This window comes from Cyprinodon tularosa, unplaced genomic scaffold (genome assembly GCF_016077235.1).
Source record: "Cyprinodon tularosa strain WSP-4 unplaced genomic scaffold, ASM1607723v1 ctg26, whole genome shotgun sequence".
NCBI classification, from domain to species: domain Eukaryota; kingdom Metazoa; phylum Chordata; class Actinopteri; order Cyprinodontiformes; family Cyprinodontidae; genus Cyprinodon; species Cyprinodon tularosa.
Window position 1 is genome coordinate 3,970,449 of NW_024038961.1, and position 26,912 is coordinate 3,997,360.

General features: G+C 39.5%; 1 protein-coding gene across 2 annotated transcripts in view; it reads right to left on the reverse strand.

The window, feature by feature from the left end:
* Window positions 1-14,376, reverse strand: part of runx1t1 (RUNX1 partner transcriptional co-repressor 1) — a 78,688-nt gene extending 64,312 nt beyond the window's left edge. For both annotated transcript variants that reach the window (XM_038288709.1, XM_038288708.1), the window contains exon 1: window positions 13,882-14,376. In XM_038288709.1, coding sequence (XP_038144637.1) covers window positions 13,882-13,909 — 28 coding nt within the window. In that variant the 5' untranslated portion in view covers window positions 13,910-14,376. The remainder of the gene's footprint in view (window positions 1-13,881) is intronic.
* Between the last annotated feature and the right edge of the window lie 12,536 nt (window positions 14,377-26,912).

A 26,912-nucleotide genomic window follows, 5' to 3' on the forward strand; every position in this document is an offset into this window, starting at 1 on the left:
CCCACCCCCGGTGTAATCACGATCTAATCCTCTGCAATCAGTTCCCCATGAAGATACCACCCGCTTTCAACAACAACATCAACAACATACACATACACACCCATTCAAGCAAACAGAGGTCTGCAAAACATCAAAAACACCATGCAGGGATAATCATCTAAGTGGCTGGATCAGATAAGTAGCAAACCTCTGCTCATTCGCTTCAACTTAAACCACCTAAATGAGTTGTGTATTCAAACAGGAAATACACCAGAGCAGGAAGGTAGCAGGTAATATTTGGGAGGGGGTATTCTCAACAGAACATGGCTAAATATAGATTTAATCCTTCTTGCAGGATAATGACAAACAAACGTGGGATTAGGATAAAAAAAAGGCATGTAACTGGTTGTAAATGTATGTGTCTTCCAACCTCAATCAGCTGATGACTCGGTTTAGTTGTTGTCCTACAAGGCAAATGCTCAGGGCGGTGCACGACTAATGCATTAGCCTCTTTTGCAATTAGAGGCATCTGTCATGACTCGGTACATGTTTTTGTGTGAGTGCATCTCGTAGCCTTGGGCAAAGAGGCAAAAACAAAGACTTTTATTTCAGCCAAACACACAAGGCTCTATCCCAGACACAGAGGCTTTGGTGCAGTTTCTCATTGGATGCAGCTGAATATAAAACAGCTTTTTATAAACTGGAATCCTTTATTTTAGTACTGTCTGATCTAAATCTGTTTGCGTATGGTGTTGCTAAAGTGTTGCTAATCCTATGACACCTGTTTAAAAATATTGCATTTTATTGTTGTTAAAATGCATTTGACTGTTGTGAAGGACTGTGTTCTGTTACAGGAACAACACTGATTTAACAGAACATAATTGGCAGCAGCAACCAGCTCAGCATGCTTTTGTTAAGCAACCAAATTACAAAAAAAGAAGGATATGGGTATGTGGTGGAGTAGGAGTGTACATTCATGCATACAAGACACAGCAGCAAATGCAGCTGGTGACTCATGCCAGTGAGAGTGAGCATGTGTGTTTCCACACGCGTGTGGGTACACCCTGTCTGTTAATATGACATTCCAAGCAATTCTGATAATATTGTTCACCCCATCAAACACAGCATTGTACACCACCTTCACGGCAGCACTCAAAGCACACGCGGCATGCCTTCATTCTTGATTGACAGCTCTGCCATATGGCGCTGGGCTGCTAAGCTTTGTTTGCATATCCAACTCCTGTTTGTGAGCATGCGAGAGGCCAGTTTGTGAGTCTCTGCATCTATAGTGTGTGTGTATGTGTGTGAACATGAGCTATAAATCGGTATGAATGAGAAATCAAGTTGCGGAGGCACAACAGCTAGGAATCATGTTATGAAATAGACATCAGCTCGGTGATGAAGTTGCACAAAAGTTTATATGGATACAATTTTAAACATATTATAGTGCAAGCCAAATCTAACGAATCGCGTTGTTCACTAAAATAAAATGCCTAAAACACTGCATTTCATCACTATTACATGACCTTCATCAATATGCTGATTTGGTCTACATTATTACTAATTTGGTGGCTTTCCGGGAGCTGTAACATCAGTTTTTTTGACAGCAGGGTTGGTTTATAAAATAAGCAAAAGGCTCTCTGCTGAGGGCAACAGAGCCTTGTTGCAATTAGCCTTAGATCAAACAACAACAAAACAGTTTCTTTCTAAAGGACATGTCTGCTGCTTTGGTGTATTTCAAGTCAATGAGGAGAAAAACCCTTGAGTATTTTAGAATCTGTAAACACTGAAAAGAAATAAACTCACTGGTGGGCTTGTTCACTAATTCTAGACTGATTCCAGACAATCTCTTGCTTTAATCCAGACTTCTTAAACCGGTCAAACCTAAAAGTCAATTGCTCTACATTAAACAGAGATTCTTGAAACACTGTTAAGATGTCATAGAACCTTTTAGTTAAAATGCATGCAAACATTTGTTGACTCTACTGCGCACTTTAGGGCTACTGTACATTGACATAAAGGTGAACAGCATGAGATTTGCACCAAGCACCCCAATTACTTTTTATGTTTCAGGAAAGTAAGAAAAAAAATATGAATTCATTTTAGAAATGCATTTGGCTTATGGTGTGTACCTGCTTTTCTGACTGCGGAGGTCAGCGGTAAAGAAGCTTGTTTTTTTTAACTAGCTAGTTAGTCTCCTTGTTTATTTCAGAATGGCAGAACTGTATTTTAGAAATAAAATATTTTGCCCAAGAAAAGTTTGAAGGGCATTTGACCAGTGTTGTCCAGTTAGCATGGGGTTTATAAACCAAGATTGTGAAAAAATACTTTTTACAAAACTCAAAATAAAATATCAATTCAAATCTTTCCATGGACCAAATGCAGATAACTGACCTGGTTCTCTCCTCTTAAATAGCTTAATTCTTCTAATTTAGTACTTTAAAGCAGTCAGAACAATATGGTAAAAATCATTAATCTAAAGAGTGACACAACTAAAATACAGATAAACATGTCATAGTCGCCTTTTGGTGGGCTGCTCTGAGCAACGTCCAGTGATGATGTCAGACAAGCAATATAATGTTCAATGCATCCATTTCTTAAAGAAAACTGTTAATAATTTTATTGCTGTATTGAAATCTGATTTTCTAACTCTTTTACTGAATTTGCAGCAGAAAAAATGAGCAATACAAAAAAATGCTTTGAGGGTGGGTTTTTTTCCTTTCCCAGAACAATCCTCAAACTAACATCTAGGCAGTAATTTGTTCTCTCACAGGGGAGGCATAAAAAGCAGAACTCTAAACTCTTAGCAGTTTTGGAAAAAGCGAAGGATGAAAAAAGGCCAAAATACTTTATCTCTTTCGAACTGAAAGTTATTACATTTTCTGAATGGTATGACTTTCTAATGGTTAGCATATGTGAGTATGTGCACACAGAGAGAGTGCAGTAGTTGAGGTTAAGCTAATAACACAAGCAGAGGAGAAACTGGGAACCCGCGGCTTATAAAAGGATACTTGTTTCCTTGTCACACCGAAAACCAGATGTTGATAAAGAGACACGAGGAGAAGAGAGGACAGATGGACAAAAAATTATTATCTCCTGAGCCAAACATCTTAAAACATCTGCCAAGGAATCCAGAACCTTGCCGGGGAAGATGGATTTATGTTCTCTGTTTTGTTTTTTTTGTTTGTTTTTTTGGCATAAACTTTTACTGATCCATGAAAGTCCTTTTAGTCATATTTGCCGTTCTTGCTCTCTGTGTTAACAAGCCTCAGAAACCTATGTTAAAATCTGGAGCTGTTTAGCTCTTGGAAAAAAGACGGATTCTTCCACAAATGGCTTCATTGCAGCAGACAAGACCAAACATGGCTGTGAACTGTAGGAGTCGGGAAACATCAGACAATTGCTCGATCGACTCAATACAAATCCTTATAGTGCCAATGAAGTCAGAATAAAACACAGTTAATATAGAAGTAAACAGCTACAGTGCCTTGCAATATGATTTATGCCTCTTGTTCCTTTTTAGACACACCTCAATTAAAACCTTAAAAAAGTGATACTTCAGGAAAATCAGTGTACTTGTTTAGCTCCCCTTTATTCTGCCACTCCAAATAAACTAGAGCTGCTAATTCCTTTCAGAAGACACCTCATTAGTTATTACAGATAATTTGGGAACATCAGTAAACAACAGTTTTAAGAAGCAATACAATTTTCTGTAATGTTCGGGTTCTAGAATGTGTGTGTATATGATCCTTTTGTTTTTGAATTATTTGTTAACTTTTTGGGTGTTTCCTTTTTAGAAGCCATCTTGGAACCTTGCCAAGGAGGAGGCCCGCCTCAAACCCAGCTCTCTAAATAGAGGGAGCCATGATGGCTGAACTTTGATTGGCTGAGGGTAAATTGAGAAGGCGGGGATAACAGTATATATGTGGACTGCTGGCTGTAGTAAGGGATCTGATGTGAAAGCTGCCATTTGGATCTAAGTATAACTAGAATGAAGATGAAGGAGACCTAATAAATCACCTTTTGTTTTTGCTCCAACCAACTTTGCTGAATTTTTCATTTCACACTTCACCTCGCAGCGCAACAAACAGTTTCATAAAAACCAAGTGGGATAATCTGTTGACAGAACAAACTTTAATTTGCATTTAAAAAACTGTATGAAAAAACAAAACAAAAACATGTTTACACTAAAACTATAAGATGTCCTGATAAAGTTTGTATGTGACAAGGCACGTAGGTCAGATTTAGTCAGACTAAACCAAAACTGAACTTTTTACCCATCCTCAGGTCCTCAAGTTATGGTACGGATACCAGACACTGATGGGGTGGGTAATACTTTCCATTCCATCATTTATATTTATCTATCATATAGATACAAGTTTGCAGCTTAAACATAAGCTATGTACCAGAACCAATACTAGGTGTATTTGCAAGGCACTGTACGTTAACAAATACCTACATGCTTCCTATGAAAGTGGATCTACTGTGAAAGACATGTCCATATGTTTAAAATTCCACTGAGAGAAGGAACAGATGCTTTGATTAAAGGGTGCCTATAAGAGCAGCTGGGGTTATGAAGATATATCAGATAATGCTACAGATTCTACCCTACCAAAGTATACGTTAGGTTATATATCATATATTTTTCTACATATCAATATATAAAGCTATATGCAGATACACTCACCGGCCACTTTATTAGGTACCCCATGCTAGTAACGGGTTGGACCCCCTTTTGCCTTCAGAACTGCCTCAATTCTTCGTGGCATAGATTCAACAAGGTGCTGGAAGCATTCCTCAGGGAGTTTGGTCCATATTGACATGATGGCATCACACAGTTGCCGCAGATTTGTCGGCTGCACATCCATGATGCGAATCTCCCGTTCCACCACATCCCAAAGATGCTCTATTGGATTGAGATCTGGTGACTGTGGAGACCATTTGAGTACAGTGAACTCGATGTCATGTTCAAGAAACCAGTCTGAGATGATTCCAGCTTTATGACATGGCGCATTATCCTGCTGAAAGTAGCCATCAGAAGTTGGGTACATTGTGGTCATAAAGGGATGGACATGGTCAGCAACAATACTCAGGTAGGCTGTGGTGTTGCAGCGATGCTCAATTGGTACCAAGGGCCCCAAAGAGTGCCAAGAAAATATTCCCCACACCATGACACCACCACCACCAGCCTGAACCGTTGATACAAGGCAGGATGGATCCATGCTTTCATGTTGTAGACGCCAAATTCTGACCCTACCATCCGAATGTCGCAGCAGAAATCGACACTCATCAGACCAGGCAACGTTTTTCCAATCTTCTATTGTCCAATTTCGATGAGCTTGTGCAAATTGTAGCCTCAGTTTCCTGTTCTTAGCTGAAAGGAGTGGCACCCGGTGTGGTCTTCTGCTGCTGTAGCCCATCTGCCTCAAAGTTCGACGTACTGTGCGTTCAGAGATGCTCTTCTGCCCACCTTGGTTGTAGCGGGTGGTTATTTGAGTCACTGTTGTCCTTCTATCAGCTCAAACCAGTCTGGCCATTCTACTCTGACCTCTGGCATCAACAAGGCATTTCCGCCCACAGAACTGCCGCTCACTGGATGTTTTTTCTTTTTCGGACCATTCTCTGTAAACCCTAGAGATGGTTGTGTGTGAAAATCCCAGTAGATCAGCAGTTTCTGAAATACTCAGACCAGCCCTTCTGGCACCAACAATCATGCCACGTTCAAAGTCACTCAAATCACCTTTCTTCCCCATACTGATGCTCGTTTTGAACTGCAGGAGATTGTCTTGACCATGTCTACATGCCTAAATGCACTGAGTTGCCGCCATGTAATTGGCTGCTTAGAAATTAAGTGTTAACGAGCAGTTGGACAGGTGTACCTAATAAAGTGGCCGGTGAGTGTATATTGCAGACTGACAGAGAGACCAGTAAATAGATGGCCTGGGTGTCTTTTTCACATGCACACATCCACACATCGGCTCAGAGGCAGCTCTTAAGACATGTATTGATTCATCAATACAAAACAACAGCTTACCACCTTATCTCTTGTCAAGTTGAATTTCAACATCTTTTGAATTCTTAATAAAACAATTTTGGTCTTTTTACATACTATGAGGTAAAAAGCAGGAAAAAATAAATAAATAAACCAATAGCATAGACTGTTGTTGTTTCCACAGTGAAAATGCCTTTAAACATCAATTTTGTTGTGAGTAAAATGGACTGTAATTTTGCAGCATTTTCAGACTACACTGAGTGCCAGCGAACAAATACTTAGTAGGGTGGATGGTAATGATTCAGACTGGTGAAGGGTGGATAGGAATAGCAGGGTCTGTGAGAGGACAGCACACGCTATAAGTTAACCAAAATGGGGCTGTTACTTGGCCCCATTTTGAGAAAATGGAGCAGCTCTTTTCATATCTTTATTTCACCCCCACTGTCCTCTTTTCCCGTGCTCCCTCTTTATCTTAGAGCCAATTTCCAAAATGGCTCTTCCTTGACATAATTGACGCTCGCCGTTTATCGTTCAAGGCACCTGCTGTCGGTTTGACAACAAGACAATCAGATGGAGCTGGTGACCATCGTTCCATTGTCCCAGCCCCTGGTTTGTCTGTGACACTAAGTGACAACAGCTGGAAGCCCTCTCTCTTGCGACAACACCCATCATGCAAGTCAAATGCAGGCACAAAACGGGGCTGCATTATAGTGGCTATAGTGGTGTGATTTTAACCGGCAAGAAGAGGAAACAAGGATTTAATTGTGTCTGCTGAGGTTGGATGAAAGGTTTAGCAGTCTGATCTGGATTCGAATGTGTTTGTTAAAGCTGAAAAATGTAAACTACACTACTTGCTGCAGATGCAGGCACAGATTTGTGAATGCAAAGCCACTCACATCCTTCTTCTTCTCTCTCGACATAATTGACTGAACATGTCAATACTTGGAGGGATAAAAACAGAGCCTCCACTGTCTGCATCTATTGATCCACACTTCTCTCTTTCTCTCTCTCCCTGTCTTCTGGTCTTAATTACACTTCTTTTTACCAGGCTGGCTAGGAAAGCTGCCCTTTTCATAAAGCTTACCATTTATCTGTGCGTGTATGTCAAAATTAATAAGAGAAATCTGAGCTGCAAAACAAACAGCAAATAGTGGGTAGCAACTGTACGACATATTTGATCAAAGACAAAAAGGGAATGATAATGTGAATATTATGCGTATGAGCAGCTAAATGGATAGACTGTCAGCTGTAGAGATGCAGGGATCAGTCATTCGTTCCAGATTAAGCTTTCTTGAGATTAAGAGCAAGAGTTGACATCTTAATAATGCCATAATAGAGTTCAGTGTGGTTAGCATAGCTAACATTAGTAAAACAGCAGTGACTCTTTAAGTAATGTAGCTTAATTTTGAGATTTCAAAAAACCTTTCAACAATTCGGCATTGGGAATGTTTCATAACAAACAGTGGTTGAGAGCTTAAGACTAAAAAATGCTAATTTCAGTCTTAATATGTACAACCTTCCTGTTATCCTCTAACACTTTTGCTCTCTCCTAGACCTTTGCATACTTAGTGAAGTGTAGACAGTGTTTCAACACAACTTAAAAGTGAAAATAAATATTTTTTCTTTTCTTGATAGCATCTTCCATTCTGAAGAGTGTTAGTCCAAACAGGTTTCACTTAGAATGATGTATTGACCGTTGCAACAAAATATTGGCATTCTGAGTAGAGATGCATCAATCCACTTTTTCTTCCCAATCCTATCTGATACCAATACATGGACACAGCATACTGGTTTCTGATACCAATCAGGTCCTACTGATGAATAAGTTAACCTTGCCATGTGAATGAAGGCATCATGCATGATATAAACATTGTTAAAAAAGGTAACAAATGAACATAGGTATAAATAATCACTAACTGCCATGTGTGCTCTGAGCAATGACGTAACTGGCGTTGCAATCATGAAATTTGAGTCATTAGATCACTGTAAATGTATCGCTGTGCATGATATCAATAAAAACAGAAATGACTGGATTGGAATGGTTGATCAGCATTGTTCATCCGACTCCCAATACAGGTAATTAGTCAATATCCGATCTGAGAATTGGATCGATGCATCTCTTGTACTGAGTTTCAGACATTTGGCATTAAGGGTTGATTAAGCTGAAAATCAGCCAATTTTAATAACCACAAACCTTGTTTGAAAATCTCTATTATAGTAAAATGAGCCTAAATTAGTGTGTTCAAACCTTTCTAATCTCCCTTTCTTCCTTTTCAGTGTTTTTCTCTCCCTTTGTTCAACAGCTCCCTGACAGTAACCACTCTTCCAATTCTCACACAAGCTCACAAACGGAGAGAACAAAGAGATCTTATGAAGTCGTGTTTTATGGAGTGATATCAAGGCAACCCTGTCCATTGTATAACAATTGTTCCCCTATGAACAACTTAAATAAAAAAGGGTTCTTAATCGCCCAGTTTCACAGCTCACTCAGGCTTCCCATCAATCACAGCTATCTGTGCATCGTTGGCATTTGTGTGAGCCTTCACCCTCTGTCTGGGCTCTTAAACGTCTGCTGAATCAGAAAACAAAAGCCATTACAGAATGCAGTAGGGCAATTTACTTCCCTAAGTTCTAACATCTTTTTCTTTTCAAACAAATCTCTTTCAAATAATGCAAAAAGACAGTTTTCCCCTGCGCTACCACCCCTGGATCCCCTACCATTTACCCATGGCTAATCTTTAAACGTAAATCATATGACAGGGGAATATTGAGCAGCCTAGAGATAACGGGTAACATCTTCACTTGGCCACATTATCACTGCTTCACATCGCTATGAAGCTCCAATTCAATATCATCACCTTTGGCAGAGTGTGGGGAGGGACACACTCGTGTGTCTATGTGTCCCTTTGTATTCCAGAGACATATTGCATACACACCTAAGTGTGTACTTAAATCACACACAAACACAATCACATTCAGTGGCTTATCTCCTGGAAAGAGAAAAGGGGCTTGTCAGGATGGCACATTGTATGGGCGAGTGTATGTGTGTGAATGTGTGTTAGTGTGAAAGGCAATGTGCATTAGGGCGATTACAATATCAGCCAATTCCAGATGGAGGCAAGAAAATAAACAGTGGTTGAGAGTGCAAGTGAGCTAAGGGACAGACATTGTGCGAAGGAGGCTAAGAGAGAGATTCAGGATATGTGTGTGTGTGTGTGTGTGTGTGTGTGTGTGTGTGTGTGTGTATGGGGGGGGGGGGTTGGGGGGGGATACAGTGGGAGAAAGTAAAGTTAATTAGCACCTCAACTCCAGTCAACATTCAGTGGCCAGACTGTAGAGTAAATGTGAGATTATATTCATGCTTATATCCTCTACCTATATACAGGTAGTTTCGGAGCTTAAAATAAAAGAGGTGGCCGGCCTAAATTATTAGCAAACTAAGCAGTTGTTATAGGGCCTTCAGACCAACAGGGGTTTATGGCTCAGTTATGTTTGACGCTCACACATTCCATGTGAAAGTGGACAACTCTACAGCTTTTATACTCATGCAGCTTTTTCCCCCGTACCTATTTTATTGGCCGGCTCTAGAGGAGTGTGTACAGCACAAGACTGCAAGCTTGAAACACGACACAATATGTAGAAGTAGTCACAATCATTTCTTTCCAGATTTTCAAAATCAGTTAATCATAGTGATATTTATGGGCCAAATCATAAGATGTCAGTAGATGCTTATATTTTGCCAACAATCACAAGTAAAAGGTGTCACTTGAACATGACAAATTTTCCTAAAATCATGGTGCCAAAAGTCAGGATGTGCCGAATGTGCAGTCATAAACCATGCCTTAAATAGAGCACTAGTGCCCCTATTGAGGTTACATAGAAATGTCAATATTTTTGAACAAATAATCGCACCGACACTGAAAGTTAAGTAAAACGAGGTATAAGTTTGTTTTCTCTGCCTGCAAGACAGTGAAAAAGAGTAAAATTTAAAACAGATGGAGATGGACACATTTCAGGAAACTTGCCTTTTTTGTTTTCCTTTTTGGCTTTCATGAAATCCTGTGCAACTTTATGTTTAAAACAATATGTTTAACCTATCCTTTAAAAACCTCAGCTGTTTTACGCCCCACATGTCTACACTCTTTACTCCACCTACAATAAAGAAATAAAGACAACCTCACACCCCGTAAACGATTATTTTGGGGAAATTCTAGCGACTATATGTGTGACTTTTAAATTAAAAACTGTATTAGCTTTATAAGTTGAAATATTTCTATCAAAAACAAGAAAAACATTTTAATAAGTTTAAACTTGATCGTAATCAATCACGAGCTCTGTCCAGAAAACTACACCTCCCAAATATCAAATGATAACAGGAAGGCTAAGAAACTCTCCGCCTTTCGACCCTTCAATCTTGAGAAGCTGACCGTATTTTGGAAATCTCACGGTTAAGGTTTACACTATTTAGGAAAAATAGAAGGAGACTGCTGTTTTAACAGTGTTAATAACTCCACTAAATGCAAATATAAGACATGAATGACAACTTGTCTTTTATTTAGGTTTAAAATCATAAAAAAACATTTTCTCTTTTCAATCATCTCTCTTACCCAATGTGATTTCACCCCTACTCCTTATATAAATTATTGATTTACCTTTGAAGAAATATTAAGATCTTTGCCCCCATACCTTATATTTTAATTGAAAAAGAGAAATCAGGTTTGACAAATATGGCTATCTGCAGCTAAAAACAATAAAACGACAGAAAACAATAGTTCTTTGATATCTTCAGTCGCTGCCTCCTCTGTCTTATAGCTTCTTTGCCATAAAAGTCCAACATAATCTGGAGTTAAAACCTGAATGAGGTCAATAACACAAGTTGGTAGTGCTTGCTGTTCATACTGAACGCAAAAAAAACCCACAGTAAATGGCCACCTACAATGGAACAAAGACTTCAACGTTCTCTCACACACTTCACAAATGCTGCTTTCAGACACACATATACGCATTCTTACCTGCAACTCCTTTTTTATACCACTGCTTTCACGGCTGATGAAATTCAATAAGCAGAGAGGAGAACTGCCCTCTCGCTGATAACCATCAATCGGCTTATTGATCTACAATGGGAAGGGGTGTGTATGGGAGCGTGCGCTGTGATTACATCTATAATTCACTCTGGGACTTGGTAACAGACGGCTCTGAATAATAACAGATCTATACATCTTGAAGGAGTGCAGATAACAGTGGTTTTAGTGGCCAGTTCAGCAGGTGACATATGGCCCACTGACAGCACTTCTATAACTCAAGTCGTTGAAGCTTTGTCTGCTTTAATACTTTAGGTTAGTTTGATTCTAAAATTCAAAATACAATTTTGAGGTTTTTAAGATATGCCTATGCTAACCTGCAAGACAGGCATACCAATTCCAGAAATAGTGAAGCAGAAGACAAACAAGCAACCGGATTAAAGGACACTAATTTGCTGTTGCACTTACGAGTATTTTAACAAAGGAAGGACTTTGTGAGTCTGCATCCTCGAATATAGAAACAAATCCTAAAACAAAAGACAATCGCACAACCAGAAGGAGAACGTGTGATGCAATCCCAGCTGATGGAGAAAAGCTCACAAGCTTGAGGATCGACTGAGTCAACATCCCTTATTCACCATGCAGCAAACCTGGACCACGTCCAAGCGTCTGTGTGTCACACTTAAAAGAGGCGCTTTGTAATTACATTACAGAGCTGGAGCTTCAGTGCGACTTCAGTGCTGGAGGGGGAAATATGTGTGCATTTTATTTCCATTTTGGAATAATAGTAATTCATGTCTGCTGGTGTGATCTGAAAGCTTTGTTTGGATTCAACACAAACCACTAGAAATCTATTAGCTGTGGTTAACATCAGAAAGCGGCAAACAAATAAAGGAAGGAGGAGGGAACGTGAATTATCAAGGGGTGGGGGGGATGTCGGGGGTTGGGGAGTCATCTGCACAGCAGATTGAGTGAGAGTGCAGGCGACGCCACAGTCTTTTTCTGCATATGAGTGTGGCTCTCTGGCTGTGTGTGCGAAGGCGAGAATAAAATGGCCTCCATCGCTCTTTCTTTTTTTTTTTCTTGTGTGTGAGCAGTGGTCTGATGCGTTTGACCCTGTAGCCTCGGAGTTGGAGGAGGAGGGAGGAAAAAGTGTGTGTGTGTGGGGGGGGGGAGAACAGGTGTGAGGCAGGCTGGTGGCTGGGCAGATGGCCCCTAGAAGATGCTGCAGAGGATGGACCACAGAGCAGCATGGCTTTAATGCAAGCCTTCCGGGTGTAAACACACTCGCTTTCACACGTGCGATCACAGCACTTCTCATTTATTCTCCACATCATCTCTGTTTGCCTTTCATTCGCAGCTTATTTCTCTGATGTTTTGCTCTCTTTTTCCCTATCTGTAAGCAAACACAACTGCGCAATATAGGCACCAGCCCCTTCTCTCATGTCACAGCCAATTGTGGTCCAGAATTTCTACAAATACTCATTTTGATTATTCTAAAACAGGAGTTTGCATGTTCTCTCAATGTATGAACACATTTTATATGGATCCCTCTCATAAAAAACCCATAACCATAAGGCTTTTAAGTTACTCAAAATTAACCCTAGGCATGAGGGGTCATTGTGATGCCCAGAGGGGGCTGGCAACATGTCTATAAGTACCCAACACACAATAAACGACAGCTTGCTCCTCAAGGTTATTGAGTGTAGACAAAATGGATGGATGGATGGATGGATGGATGGATGGATGGATGGATGGATGGATGGATGGATGGATGGATGGATGGATGGATGGATGGATGGATGGATGGATGGATGGATAGGTATCTTTCTCCATATATATTTTTTCTTGTCCAGACATAGAAAAATGTTTAAATAAAATTCGATACTTTTCTAAAGTGCATCAGGAAGCATCTTATAAAAACCTGAGTATCAAGTGTGCTGAATGTAAGCAGCAGAATATCATTTGTTTAATTTAGGTCAGTAAAAATAAAAATATGTGTAACTCCATTGGACAATAAAGATGCGTTTAAATGCTATTGGAGGCTTCTGGTCCCATATTTAGGAAAAAAAAAAAAAAACCAGTGGTGTGGTTCCTTAGCAGATATTTCCTCCCTCTCTAGTCTGAGCCGTGAGAACAGTCTGCTGTATCTGCAGCAGGTTGAGCCAGAGCAGCTTCACGCCCTGTAAACCCGCATTTCTGCGCTTTTCCCAGCCGAAGCAAAAAAAGATTCCGACTGGAGGAAAAATAAATAAAGCCCAGCCTTTAATTTCAAGACTTGACAATTTGGTTAAAGGGAAGGTAGAGAAAGAGACGTGAATAAAAATAATTCCTGTTATGAATGACAAAGCTTTATGAAGGTGAGAAGGAAAACTTCACAAGGGTTTATTGGAGAAGATGCGCTCCAAGAAAAACAAGGAAAGAAATAAGTTTCTAGATATTAATCATAAAGAAACCAGTAAAAATATATCATCCGTTTTCTTCTTTTCTACCAAAACATCCACAAAACTAGATGGTGTTTAAAAACATTATATACAAATGATAACGCCTCAGTTGAATGTCGAACATGCCTGCTGCAAAAAAAAAACATATGAAAGCAGAGGGCACAATTTAAATAATCTGTAATATAGAGTTATGCTTAATCGCTGCAGCCTTCTGGCCGAAATCAATTTTATGGAGACAAAATAAAATGTATCAAGTGAGCAGAAACTCTTTGTTCGCATGCATGTGTCAGCTACACAGCAAAACACCTATTTGTTTTCATTAATCAGGATCAGAAAGCTCAATAAATGCACCAGAAATAGAAAAGAATTAACTAAATATTTCCCTGCATAGTTTGTGTTTATTTGCAGTTGTTCTGTCAACATCCTAAAAGGAGCGCTTACTTACACTGAAAGGAGACAGAAATTCCCACCATGCGGTACTGCGGTGTGTGCGGGATTAATAATTTCCAGTCTTTATCGTGCGGGGATCCGCCGCCTGTATCGGGAAGATGAAAACTGAAACGTCCGGCCAGCTCTCGGGATCTTCCTCGGGTTCCTTCCAGCGGCTAAGAAAAGGGATTGAAAGTCCCAGAAAAAAGGCAGAAAATAAAGAAGCGCTCCTGGATTCTAGGAGACAAACACCGGGGAGGAATGAAGGAGCCGAGATGCGAGGGGAGGATGCTGAAGGCTGCTTTCTTTCTCTGTTCTGTTTTCTTCCCACTTTCTTTCAAATTCCAATAAGCTTCTATATTCTGGAATTCAACCAAAAGTAGGTCTAGATGCTTTGCGGATGAGAGATGAACTCGGGTTTGTTGGAAACTGCGTCTACCTCAGCGTAGGGGAGAGGAGTAGCGGCGCTCTGCCTCCAGTCGGCGGTGCGCAGCAGAGCCAGGTGGAGAGGGGTGGGACTGAGGAGCTGCTGAGGAGGAGAAGGAGGAGGAGAGAAGACAGCAGCCTGCTTCTGTTTGTCCTAAAACAGGTTGGGGAAAAAAGCTGGGTCACAGCAAGTCAAGGTGTTTGTCATGTGAATTAAACCTGAAGCTCTTTTCTAATCTAAGGGATATCATTTTGAGTTGATTCAAGGCAATGTGTCCAGCATTGTAAAAAATAAAAATAAAAGGTCAATTTTTGTTAAAATAAGTGCATTTTTCTCTTGAATTGAGAAGGTGAGACACTTTGCCAATGGAACAAGACAATTTAAATCTAAAATAAGGGGGAAAAAATACAATTGCACTGTCTTATTTCAACATTTTAAGAGAGAAAATACTAATTCCGTTGGGAAATAATCTTATTTACCTGCTCAAATTAAGGGTACATACGCTTAATGTAAGAAATGTTGGCTCATTTTTAGATCATTTTTGCAGGGTGATAATATAGTTGTACACTCAATACACATTTTTCTGATATATTTTGAAACCATTAAGCTATTTTGATGCCTCATCCAATACATTTAGGTGAGAACAACATAATAAAAGTCACTGTCAGATATGCCACTGACAGCTTTTCACAAGACTGAGACTTTTTTCCTGATTCTCCATGGGAATTCTTGAGTTTTTGTTTACCAAAAAAAAGTCCCCTCCATTTTCACATAAATTATGATCAACTGCCCTGTCTCTATTCTGAAGAATATTTCCACAGCATGTTGCTGCCACCATCATTATTTACAGTTGTATCTTTTGGCTTTTAGGCACACTGGTCATTGTTTGTTTTCTCCAAACTTTTGTATGTAACTAACAGAATTTAATTTTGGTATCTTGTGTTGTTTGTTTGTTTTTTGTGTGTAAAAATGCAAACACAACTTCTTATGGTGTTATTTCAACAATCACTTTCTTGTGGTTCTAGCAACTCTTCAATAAAGTACAGATATGTGGAAAGAATGACTAATAATTTCTCTCACCAGATGTTCTACCTGAGCTGTACATCTCTCCAGCTCCCCAATACTTACATAAGACATCTTGGCTGCTTTTCTGATAAATGCTCAAAAATTACCAATAAGAAAGTATTCCATATTATGCTACATTTTAAAATGAAAATATAATAAATGAAAATATTAACCCCATGCATGTTTTTGCCATTTGTGCTGGAAAATTAGATTAGATAGCCTCTTCCAAAAATGTCCTTATTAAGCCTCTATAGAGGACTCTTAAGGACGAGCTATTTTGGTTTTTCATGCCCCTGTCCTCCAAAGGCTGAGTCCCCACAACCATGATAACCAGTCAGAGTTCGTAGATAGCATAGGAGCGTGTAATAATACAGTAGATGAAGGCTGTAGCTTGACCGATGCCTGCTACAGATCCCTCTGGATAGCTTACTTCCCCTTATGACATCATAAAGGGCACGCTTTTCAAACAGAGCATTTTGAGCACACATTAGCTAAGAGGTGGAGGCAGGCAAAGGTATTTTCTCAATTGTGAACCTCATACAGAGGCTTCAGGACACATAAAAAATGTGGATTGTTCATAATACAGGATCTTTTTAGTAATTTCGTAATTGTAACAAAGCATCAGTTTAGCTTGCCATGGAATTATAATCCATGTTAATCATGACAAAAAACAGACTTAGCTTTTTTCTTGACTTATATTTAAAATGTTAATTTCTTGGAATAAATTATCACAAGTGGTAAAAGTTGTATTTCACTCCAGACATTATTCAAAGGTGTTTCTCTCTCTCTCTCTCTCTCTCTCTCTCTCTCTCTCTCTCTCTCTCTCTCTCTCTCTCTCTCTCCACTCATTTGAACCCTCAGTGATCCTTGGATCCTCCTCAGAAGTAGGCTACTTGCAAGCACAACACTGGTGTTATAGACCAAAACCTTAAAGCCGAATGTCTGGGCTCGCCGTGTGAGTGTTTGGAGAAAAAAATTAAATATTGGACTGCATGATGCATGTCTGGATTACCCCAGAACGCCCCCCAACACACACACACACACCATCACACATCTTTGCCTGTGCAGAAAAACTCCCAGGCAGGCTGGCCTGCTGTAACCCATCGCAAACACTTTCCCTAGACCATCTGGAAGTCATCTCGCCTGCAGAGCCCGTGAAAGCGCAGAGCAGAAGCTACGTTTACAACTCAGTGACAACAACCGCTTCTCTTGAACTGCATGGCTGAACAAGTCATGCACCACTGTCTGTTCACAACATGTCATCAAACCTTTCAGTGTACTTGTTTTATTTGACCATTACATTGCAGTATATACCTCATCTTCTAGGCTAAAGATAGAACCATAAGAAAAATATATTAAGTAATGAACAAAGTTGTTTTTTTTTGGATTATAAGGCCATATAAAAATATCTTTTTCCTTGTGTACAATATTTAAAAACCTGTTTTCAGCTCACTGATGTGGAGCACACTGTCTACTCAGCACTCTCTCTGTAGGGGATAGATGATGCCATTAATGGTAATTGTTTGCAATTGTGTCATAGTACATTTCCTTTCCTATTTCAAGTTTCTCTTTTCTTCATCCCTCCTTTGTCATTCTTTAAGAGCTTAACTGGTAGGTTACATTACAAGGCAGCTTTGATTGATATCGTCTCTAAATCTCCACCTGTAACTTCATTTTCATGTCGAGCTCCTTTTTTCAACTCCTAACAAAGGCAGTGCTTTTCCCTGCCTTGCAAAAGTGTTATTATTAATCCCCTTTCAGCTTTTTCTTCATTTAGTTCCATAACAGCTACAAACTTTAAGGAGTTTTCTGTGGATTTTATAGAACTGATTATTATAAAGTAGTGCAAACTTCTGAAACAATAGGAAAATGAGACTCGAATTTAAGTGTTTTTGGCATGCGCAACAGTCATTCCCATGACTTAATAGCTTCAATGCAATTACAGTTGCAGGTCATATTGAATAAATCTCCACCAAGTTGCTTTTAAATAGACTCTTTTTATAAAAGCTTATGCCTGGTCAGCTCTGAAGGAAAGTAGTGGGTGTAGGTGTGCTAGATATTTTGAGTTGAAATCTAGCTAAGGTCATTCCAGCATATGATTAGAACCATCAATGAAAGATGCAACAACTTATTCATCGAGGTATTTATTGTTGGCACAAATATTTTCATTTATTCGTGCAGTGTTCACAATTAAAAAAATGCATATTTGTTGTGTGATTCTTTTTATTTGTTAATTTTCTTTGCATAATTCTCTTTTATATCATTTTAAGAAGGCGAGTAAAAATATTGTTAGAATTTCATTGCGTACTATAGCAATCGTTCAGCTTGCTATGTACATGAAAATAGTCAACTTGAATCTTAAATTCTACCGTAATTCAGGCTGCATGTTGAGCACCTTTGTATGGAGCTAGATCGGTCTCAGTTTTCACAAATACACATACGTGTATATATACACGCACAGGACAAGATCCACACATGGACAGATTGATTCCCTCAAGCACAAAAAATCCACAAAGACACAGAACAATATCCACACATGCATAAAACGATTCTTGCAAGCACAAAAAATCCACACAGACTCAGAACAAGATCCACACATGCACAGAATGATTCCCTCAAACACAAAAAATCCACACAGACACAGAACAAGATCCACACATGCACAGAATGATTCCTGCAAGCACACAAGATCCACACATGCATAGAATGATTCCTGCAAGCACACAAGATCCCCACGCAAAAGAACAAGATCCACACATGCACAGAATGATTCCCTCAAGCACAAAAAAATCCACACAGAAACAGGACAAGATCCACACATGCATAGAAAGATTCCTGCAAGCACACAAGATCCACACACACACAGAACAAGATCCACACATGCACAGAACAAGATTCAACAAAGTATTTCTGGTCCATGAACAGTTATAAATTAAGTAAAAAAGCACCTGTGGTCTTTAAACTTCATTGCATTTGTGTGTGGATTTTTGAGACTCCCCTGACATGCCTCAAAACACAAATGCATTTTCTTAAACAGACAATGGTTTGCTACCAATCACAAAGCTCCCCTGTATAAGCCAACCATGAGAAAGCAAGAAAAAACTCCACGTTGGATGACTTACCCCCAGAGTGTCCTACCAACAGCAACACCAACAACATCTTGTTCAAACACTGCTCATGAGTGACTGCAACATTTAATTTCCCTTTGGGAATAATACATAATTTTCCAATTGAAACTAAATGTAACAGTGTTTCCACTCTTCCACTGTGGCCAGATTTATATATATATATATATATATATATATATATATATATATATATATATATATATATATATATATATATATATATATATATATATATATATATATATATATATATATATATATATATATATACACTATATTGCCAAAAGTATTTGCTCACCCATCCAAATTATTGGAATCAGGTGTTCCAATAACTTCCATGGCCACAGGTGTATAAATTCAAGCACCTAGGCATGCAGACTGTTTTTACAAACATTTGTGAAAGAATGGGTCGCTCTCAGGAGCTCAGTGAATTCCAGCGTGGAACTGTGATAGGATGCCACCTGTGCAACAAATCCAGTCGTGAAATTTCCTCGCTCCTAAATATTCCACAGTCAACTGTCAGCTGTATTATAAGAAAATGGAAGTGTTTGGGAACGACAGCAACTCAGCCACGAAGTGGTAGGCCACGTAAACTGACGGAGCGGGGTCAGCGGATGCTGACGCGCATAGTGCGAAGAGGTCGCCAACTTTCTGCAGAGTCAATCACTACAGACCTCCAAACTTCATGTGGCCTTCAGATTAGCTCAAGAACAGTGCGCAGAGAGCTTCATGGAATGGGTTTCCATGGTCGAGCAGCTGCATCCAAGCCATACATCACCAAGTGCAATGCAAAGCGTCGGATGCGGTGGTGTAAAGCACGCCGCCACTGGACTCTAGAGCAGTGGAGACGCGTTCTCTGGAGTGACGAATCGCGCTTCTCCATCTGGCAATCTGATGGACGGGTCTGGGTTTGGCGGTTGCCAGGAGAACGGTACTTGTCTGACTGCATTGTGCCAAGTGTAAAGTTTGGTGGAGGGGGGATTATGGTGTGGGGTTGTTTTTCAGGAGCTGGGCTTGGCCCCTTAGTTCCAGTGAAAGGAACTCTGAATGCTTCAGCATACCAAGACATTTTGGACAATTCCATGCTCCCAACTTTGTGGGAACAGTTTGGAGCTGGCCCCTTCCTCTTCCAACATGACTGTGCACCAGTGCACAAAGCAAGGTCCATAAAGACATGGATGACAGAGTCTGGTGTGGATGAACTTGACTGGCCTGCACAGAGTCCTGACCTCAACCCGATAGAACACCTTTGGGATGAATTAGAGCGGAGACTGAGAGCCAGGCCTTCTCGTCCAACATCAGTGTGCGACCTCACAAATGCGCTTCTGGAAGAATGGTCAAAAATTCCCATAAACACACTCCTAAACCTTGTGGACAGCCTTCCCAGAAGAGTTGAAGCTGTTCTAGCTGCAAAGGGTGGACCGACGTCATATTGAACCCTATGGATTAGGAACGGGATGTCACTTAAGCTCATATGTGAGTCAAGGCAGGTGAGCAAATACTTTTGGCAATATAGTGTATATATATATATATATATATATATATATATATATATATATATATATATATATATATATATATATATATATATATACAGTGAATGGGTGAAAAAAATACAGTAAGCTGTCTTACATAAGGTGGTATATACAGTGATCTTATGTACATCCGTAGAGGTAATAGTTATATTTAATTTTATTTTGCTGTAAGAAAAAAATAAAAGGGGCTTAAATATGTATAAACTGTATAAAGGCAAATACCACTTTACTTCCACTTCACTATAATCCATTAAATTGTGTTGATGATTCACAAAATATTGATGTATTACATTAAAGGTTGCATTAAAAAAAAAGAGCAACAGGATGATAGAATTCATTCATGTCATTGAAAAGAAGTAGAATCAGAGGGAATATTCAATGACAAGACAGGGAAAGTAAATGAAACAACACAGGAAGAAATGCTGTGATTGGATGTGTGAAGAATATTCCACTTCTAAAAACAAGAGAGGTTGAAAAGGGTAGAGAAACAATGTGGCCCCCTTAAAGCGAGCAACCTAATGTGGTCAGAGAAAGCAATGTGGTTGTGAGGATGCCGTCACTCCCCACCTATTTGTGTCCTCTGCTTTGCTCCCAGGGAGCAGGTCTCATGACAATCGCTGCGAAACATCTTGACAGCCGGAGGCACAAGGATAGGCGTTGAGGAAACCTGCGAGGGGAAAAAAGAATAGGGCAATGATCTGTGTATGTGTGTGTGTATGTCCTGTGATAATGGTGTGTGAGAGCAGGAAACACACAGTGCCTGTTTTTGCTACAGGGGTTCCTGGAAGTCAGACGCCCAGTGCGATCGGCGGCTCTGAAACGCACACACAAACACACTCACACGCACATACAGGATACCTCGCCTCTGAAAGGGAAAAACATGCTGTGTTTGATACATGTAGAACCAGACAAGCAGACTTCCTGCATTTTCCCACCTACTGGGCGGCCACCTGTAACACATTCATGGACACATGTGCAAACACACACAAGACAAATATAAGTTGTGAGTTGACAGTAAACAAGTGCCACTCAAATCCCTGTAATTATCTGTCATTTAGTCAGCATTGCTAGAGGCTTAGCAGCCCACCATCAACATCATCAACACTGATGCCGACAAAAGCTAAAGGTTAAAAGGAAAAGAAACAATTAAACCAAACCTTACCTGGTGGTGTTGAGTGTCTCTGCACTTTCAGTGTGGAACACGGGCCTGAATTACTGTCCCAAGTTATTTTCTTATTGCTTGTGCAGACAGCTGACCATTCAAAATGTTCCCACAGAGCAAAATAGTGTGTGCTGTAATAGTCTCCAAAAGATTCCGAAGTAATAAAGTAAAGCATACAGTGCTTTGCTTCTTAAGAGGCATGCAAAACCACAGAAAACTGCTGATTAATATATTTATTAGACAGCACTTTTTTAGACACGGCAGGTAAACCTGTGGCAATCTGGGCGGTGGGAAAGAAGGAGACAATGAGAAAAAGAGAGCAGAGAAAATGTAGACTGCTGTAAGAACTGCGGTGAACTGGTGACAGAAAAGGGAAATGGTGTGCTTAATGGAGTCCCTGCACATTTTTATATGAAAAACTCATTCGAAGAGAAAAGACGATTGGAAGAAATTATTGATACAATTACTTTGTCTTTGGTGCTGAGACCCCAGCAGGAAACATAGCGCTGAATTTTGATAGATATGCATGAACAGGAGTAAAGAACAGGGCTGTTTCCCCCCAGGCCTGAAACTGGTGGTGGAGTAGCGATAGATGAAGTTGGTTAGTCTGTAGACTGCTGGGTAGCAAGACAGTTTGCTGAGCTTTATGGGGAGACCCAGTGGATTTCATGTGCTGATACTAGAGCTTCACTCATCGACCTGGAAGATGAAAGTCCAGTTGGATAACACAGGTTGAGAGAACCTGTCCATGATGAGCAAGCATGAAGCAACAGCGGAGAGGAAAAACACCCCGTTGGGAAGAAACCTCTGGCAGAACCAGGCTCAACATGGCGGTGTTCTGCAGGACCGGTTGAGATGAGACAGGGAACGCAGTAAGAGTTCAGGAGGAAAGGCGCTCTGATGAAGCTTTAGCTACGATGCTGGAGGAGGGGCTGGAGGAGGGTTGAAATGGGGTAATCTGAATGAAGTCACACAGCACAACCACTGCCTGCGCACTAGGTGGCAGACAAGATGCGTATCGGAGGCCTTTTAAGATGAACTTTGGATGCCAATTGGCTTTTGTGGAAGTGTGGTTCAAAGCTGATTGGCTGTGTCGTTGGTGGATGTAGGCGAGCAATCAGTTTCGTCAGTTGAACTTCCACCTAGGCTCCATTTTGAGTATGTTTGGCTCTACCTACTGCTGTAAAACAGGATTCTCAACCATGACCATAATCAAAAATAAATATCAATCCAGGCTCACGAATGAGCACCTTGATATGTGCTTGAGAATGGTTTGTTGCCTATCAATCCCAGGTTTAAAGACTTGCAGGGCAGCCTAAAGCCCACTGCTCTCATTAGCCATACAAAAGAATTTGTCAGTTCAGGTGTTTTATAAAATATGAGAATCAGGAAATTGTCTATATACCAACTGAACGATTGTTGTTCTCTACTTAAAAATCACTTTGTGTTGTTCTACTTTTTAAAAATATTTTTTTATTCAAAAAGTCAATATATAACATGGAAGCATAAACAACAAAATTTTTTTCTGTGCTAAATTCTGTTTAAAGTAAAAGATTATAATTAAAAATGTCTCTGGACCTTTACTGGTTGTTTATTTTCTTTATTCGGACCCTGCTGATTTTTTATTTTTTTACTCCTGCCTCACTATTTTACATGAATGTTCCTTATCGATTTATACAGTTAGCTATAAAAGTAGTGTTGAATGTATCAATGTATATTATTATAAGAATAGCCGTTGATCTTCTAAGCTATGACCTTAAATAAATGGTCAACACCATTTAAGAATAGATGTTAGGATTATGGCAGAAAAAGGTTTAAAGGAATGTTGAAAAATATCATGATTTACAGAAAAATAATCCAGCAGTTCTACTCTATCTAACAAAAACACCTTGAAAATCAGATCTTTGGGGTTAAAACATTTTATTTGAAAACACTCTTAGATGGCTACATTTCTTAACCCAATGAACTGGTAAGAAAAATAAAAAACTAATTAAAAAAAATGAGATTTTTCCAATGAGCAGATTAGTTTTTAACGTAATGTTCAAGAGGACTTTTGCTTTCTGAGATTTTCTAACTCGTCCAGAGAATAAGACTGTGATTCATATGGAATTAAAAAGGAAAAAATGCGACATTGCACATGATAAAAAGAGTCGTTCTGTCAAGGAAACAAAAAAACTCTTTAAATTGAATGCCTTCACAGAGTTAGCTTCATTGGACTGGTCAGATATGTGTTAACTCCCACAACATCTGGTTTAGAGTCATTTTAGATTTGAAGTTTGACCCTTCCTGGAAGCAATTTAATTTTGAACAAAATGTGGTTGCGTTTTTATTTATATGTATTTAAAATATATATATATATATGTAAAACTAAAGATTTCTATAAAAAGAATAAAATCTCACATATTATTTTATCATTAAAATTGAATATCTGAGTCATTTAAATCTTTCTCTTACAGATTATTTCTAGATAGAGGAGAGAAAGTGAAAAAAATTCTGGCATGCATAATAAGAAAGCAGCTGCAGTGCAGCATCATATACCGGTACAGAGTTTGGAGAGATATCTTATTCACTGAGGTATTACAGAATTCAGCCCACACTGTGGCTTGTTGCAAAGGAGAGGTAAGTGGGCGAAAACTGACAGCCTCACCTTATTCCAGGAGAATAAAAATGAGTTTCGAACTAGCACAGACTGCATTGCAAGCATTTTGACAGCATGGGGTAACTTAAAGATAGCAATGCAGAAAATAATGCCTCACAATGTCGAGTACAGCAACTTCATGTACGTTCTGGAACATACTGCATTTTCACTTTGATTAAAGTGAAATCATGGCATTTTTTATATTTGTGTTGTTGTTTTGCATTTTATAAGTTCTGCTCCTTCTAGGTTGCAGGACTAACAAAGAAAAGTGTTGATGGAAGAAAGTCAAACAGATTCTTTCTATCAGCCAGACTTACATAGCTGATTGTGTGTGAAAGAAATTTGAAAGACTGGATGCAGACTATAAAATTATCTGCCAATACATGCATTTGTTTTTCATTTCTCTTTTTTCTTTATACTTCTATTGGTAAAAAACAGACATCTCTTAGATAACAGATTCTGGGCAGTCAGTCCTCATTGTTACATCATTTTTTGTCTTAACATTTTTGTTTTCACATGCAAAGTATTTTTTCCTGTCCTTAAGTGCTGAAAACACATACTACATGAATTAAATATACCTAATGAACATCCCTGCCATTGCATTTGTAGGCCTCAGCAGGGCAAAGTTTAAGTAAGTAAATAATAAATATACGTTTGTCTCACTCTTTATCGTTTTGAAGGAATTTGTATTAGTTATATGATGTCTTGAATGAAAATAAAAAAGATCTTATCACAATGGGAAGTTAAATAAATAGCGTCTTTGTGTCAATGGAGTGTTTGCTTCTATCCCAAATGCATGAAAATACTTGGAACCAAAAAGTAAGGTTGAAAAAGGTTTTAGTACAAATACCAGGGGTGTCAAAAGTACACACATTTGTTACTTAAGTAGAGGTATAGATACTGCAGTTTAAAAACACTCTGGTAAAAGTTTAAGTATCAACTTGACCTCTTTACTCAAGTAAAAGTGAAAAAGGGTTAGTAAATGCTAATTCTTCCTGTAAAACAATGACAGCACAATCTTCGCTGTAAGATCTGAAGCCTCATTTGGAGCTTTTAAACAGGCTTTTGAAAATTTTTGATAATATTATAGATTTTTTAGAATAAAAAGCTAGCAGATGTGCATAATGAAAAAATAACAGAAATAACAGAATAAGTTCTGTTCTGTTTATGTCTCTTTCCTTGTAAGTATGAAATGTCCCATGCTCCTGAATGCACCATAACTATCTGACACTTGCGAATGCATCACAGTGGTCTGTGTAGATGCTTGTTTGATTTTCTGCTGGGCAGGCATGCACTTTTCAGCATAATACCGGACTGCGGTCCGCTAATCCATGACCTCTGCATTAAACCGAAGCCAAAAGTAACCAGTAACGTTTGTTTTACAAATGTAAGGAATTGAAAGTACAGATACTTGTGTGAAAATGTAATGAATAGCAGTCAGAAGTAGGAAGAAAAATAAGTAATGGAGTAATTTGTAATTGTAATTTGTAATTTTATTAAGGATCCCCATTAGATGTTGCCATGGCAAACAGCTAGTCTTCCTGGGGTCCACATTAAAAACATACAGTAAAAACAGTTACAAAGATAAAAATGTCCAAAAATGTAATTTCTTAAAATTACTAACCAGTAACGTAAAGTATAGATACCTAAAAAGTGTACTTAGGTACAGTAACAAAGTATTTGTACTTCGTTACTTGATACCTCTGCAAATGACTACATTTTACATTTAGCTCTGGAGCTTGAATTTTCCAGCAGTCATGAAATGATCTGTGCAGGGGAAGGGTCATGGAGGCAGGGACGATTGTGGCAGGATGTGGTTAATTGCAGTAAATGTTTAAAGTAAGATCTAAGTATACATTATGGCACAATGGGACACAAGACAAGCAGAATGATTTACTGGAAATTTACCAATCAATTATTACCAATGAATTGCACTAGGCCTATTAGGGTATGGCTTGATGAAACCAGTGAGTGTGTATCATAACCTAAATTAACAATGGCAAATAGTTTTTACTTAGTTAATACCCAAAACCCGATGATAGTAGGCCACCATCATCACCAGCACCGTGACGGACCGACATACAAACACACAAACAAAGGAGGTTGCAGTTTTAACTTTGGGTTTAAATCTCAAACTAAAGCAGCCTGGTCATCTTTGCTTAGTTACAGGAAGATAGTGCCAACTTCAAAGTCTTTGCAGACATTAGCTCCCTCTGGCAACAAATGGAGCCTAGGCGGTAGTTCAACTGAAGAAACTCATTGATCTCCTACATCCACCACAGCCGATCAACACAGCCAATCAGCTTTGAACCACGCCTCCATGAAACCAATTGGCATCCAAAGTTCATCTTAAAATGCCTTTGATCTTCTTGTGTACTCCTGTGCACAGGTGGCAGATGCGCTTTGTGACTTCATTCAGATGACACTGTTTCAACCCACCTCCATCCCCTCCTTCACCATCGTAGCTAAAGCTTCATCACAGTGTCATTCCTCCCCGACTCTTACTGTGTTCCCTGTCTCATCTCAACCGGTCCAGCAGAAGACCGCCATGTTGAGCCTGGTTCTGTCAGAGGTTTCTTCCCAACAGGGAGTTTTTCCTCTCCACTGTAGCTTCATGCTTGATCATCATGGACAGGTTCTCTCAACCTGTCGTATCCAACTGGACTTCCATCTTCCAGGTCCCTTAGTGAAGCTCTAGTATCAGCTCACGCAATTCACTGGATCTCCCCATAAAGCTCAGCATACCGTCTTGCTAACCAGCAGTCTACAGACTGTGTCATGTTGGGCTCTAATCTTCTAACCCACATGCAGAAACACTCTCAGGAGACAGGGAAAAGGTTAAAAGGTTTATTGACAATGTTTACAGTGAAATGTGAACGGGGTCTTGGCTCGTCAGGCTGGTCATGGAAGGGAAGCAACTAGAGGAGGATAGATTAGTTAGAGTGGATCCAGGAAACTTGGTTTGAGTTAATACCTGCTCAGAGGGTATTCTGAACGGCAGGTGGGAACCTTGAGGGTCCAGAGGCTGATCGGCAGGCTGAGGGCTGAGGGCAGAGGCAGAGACGGAGGCTGAGGCGGAGGGCAGACAGGCA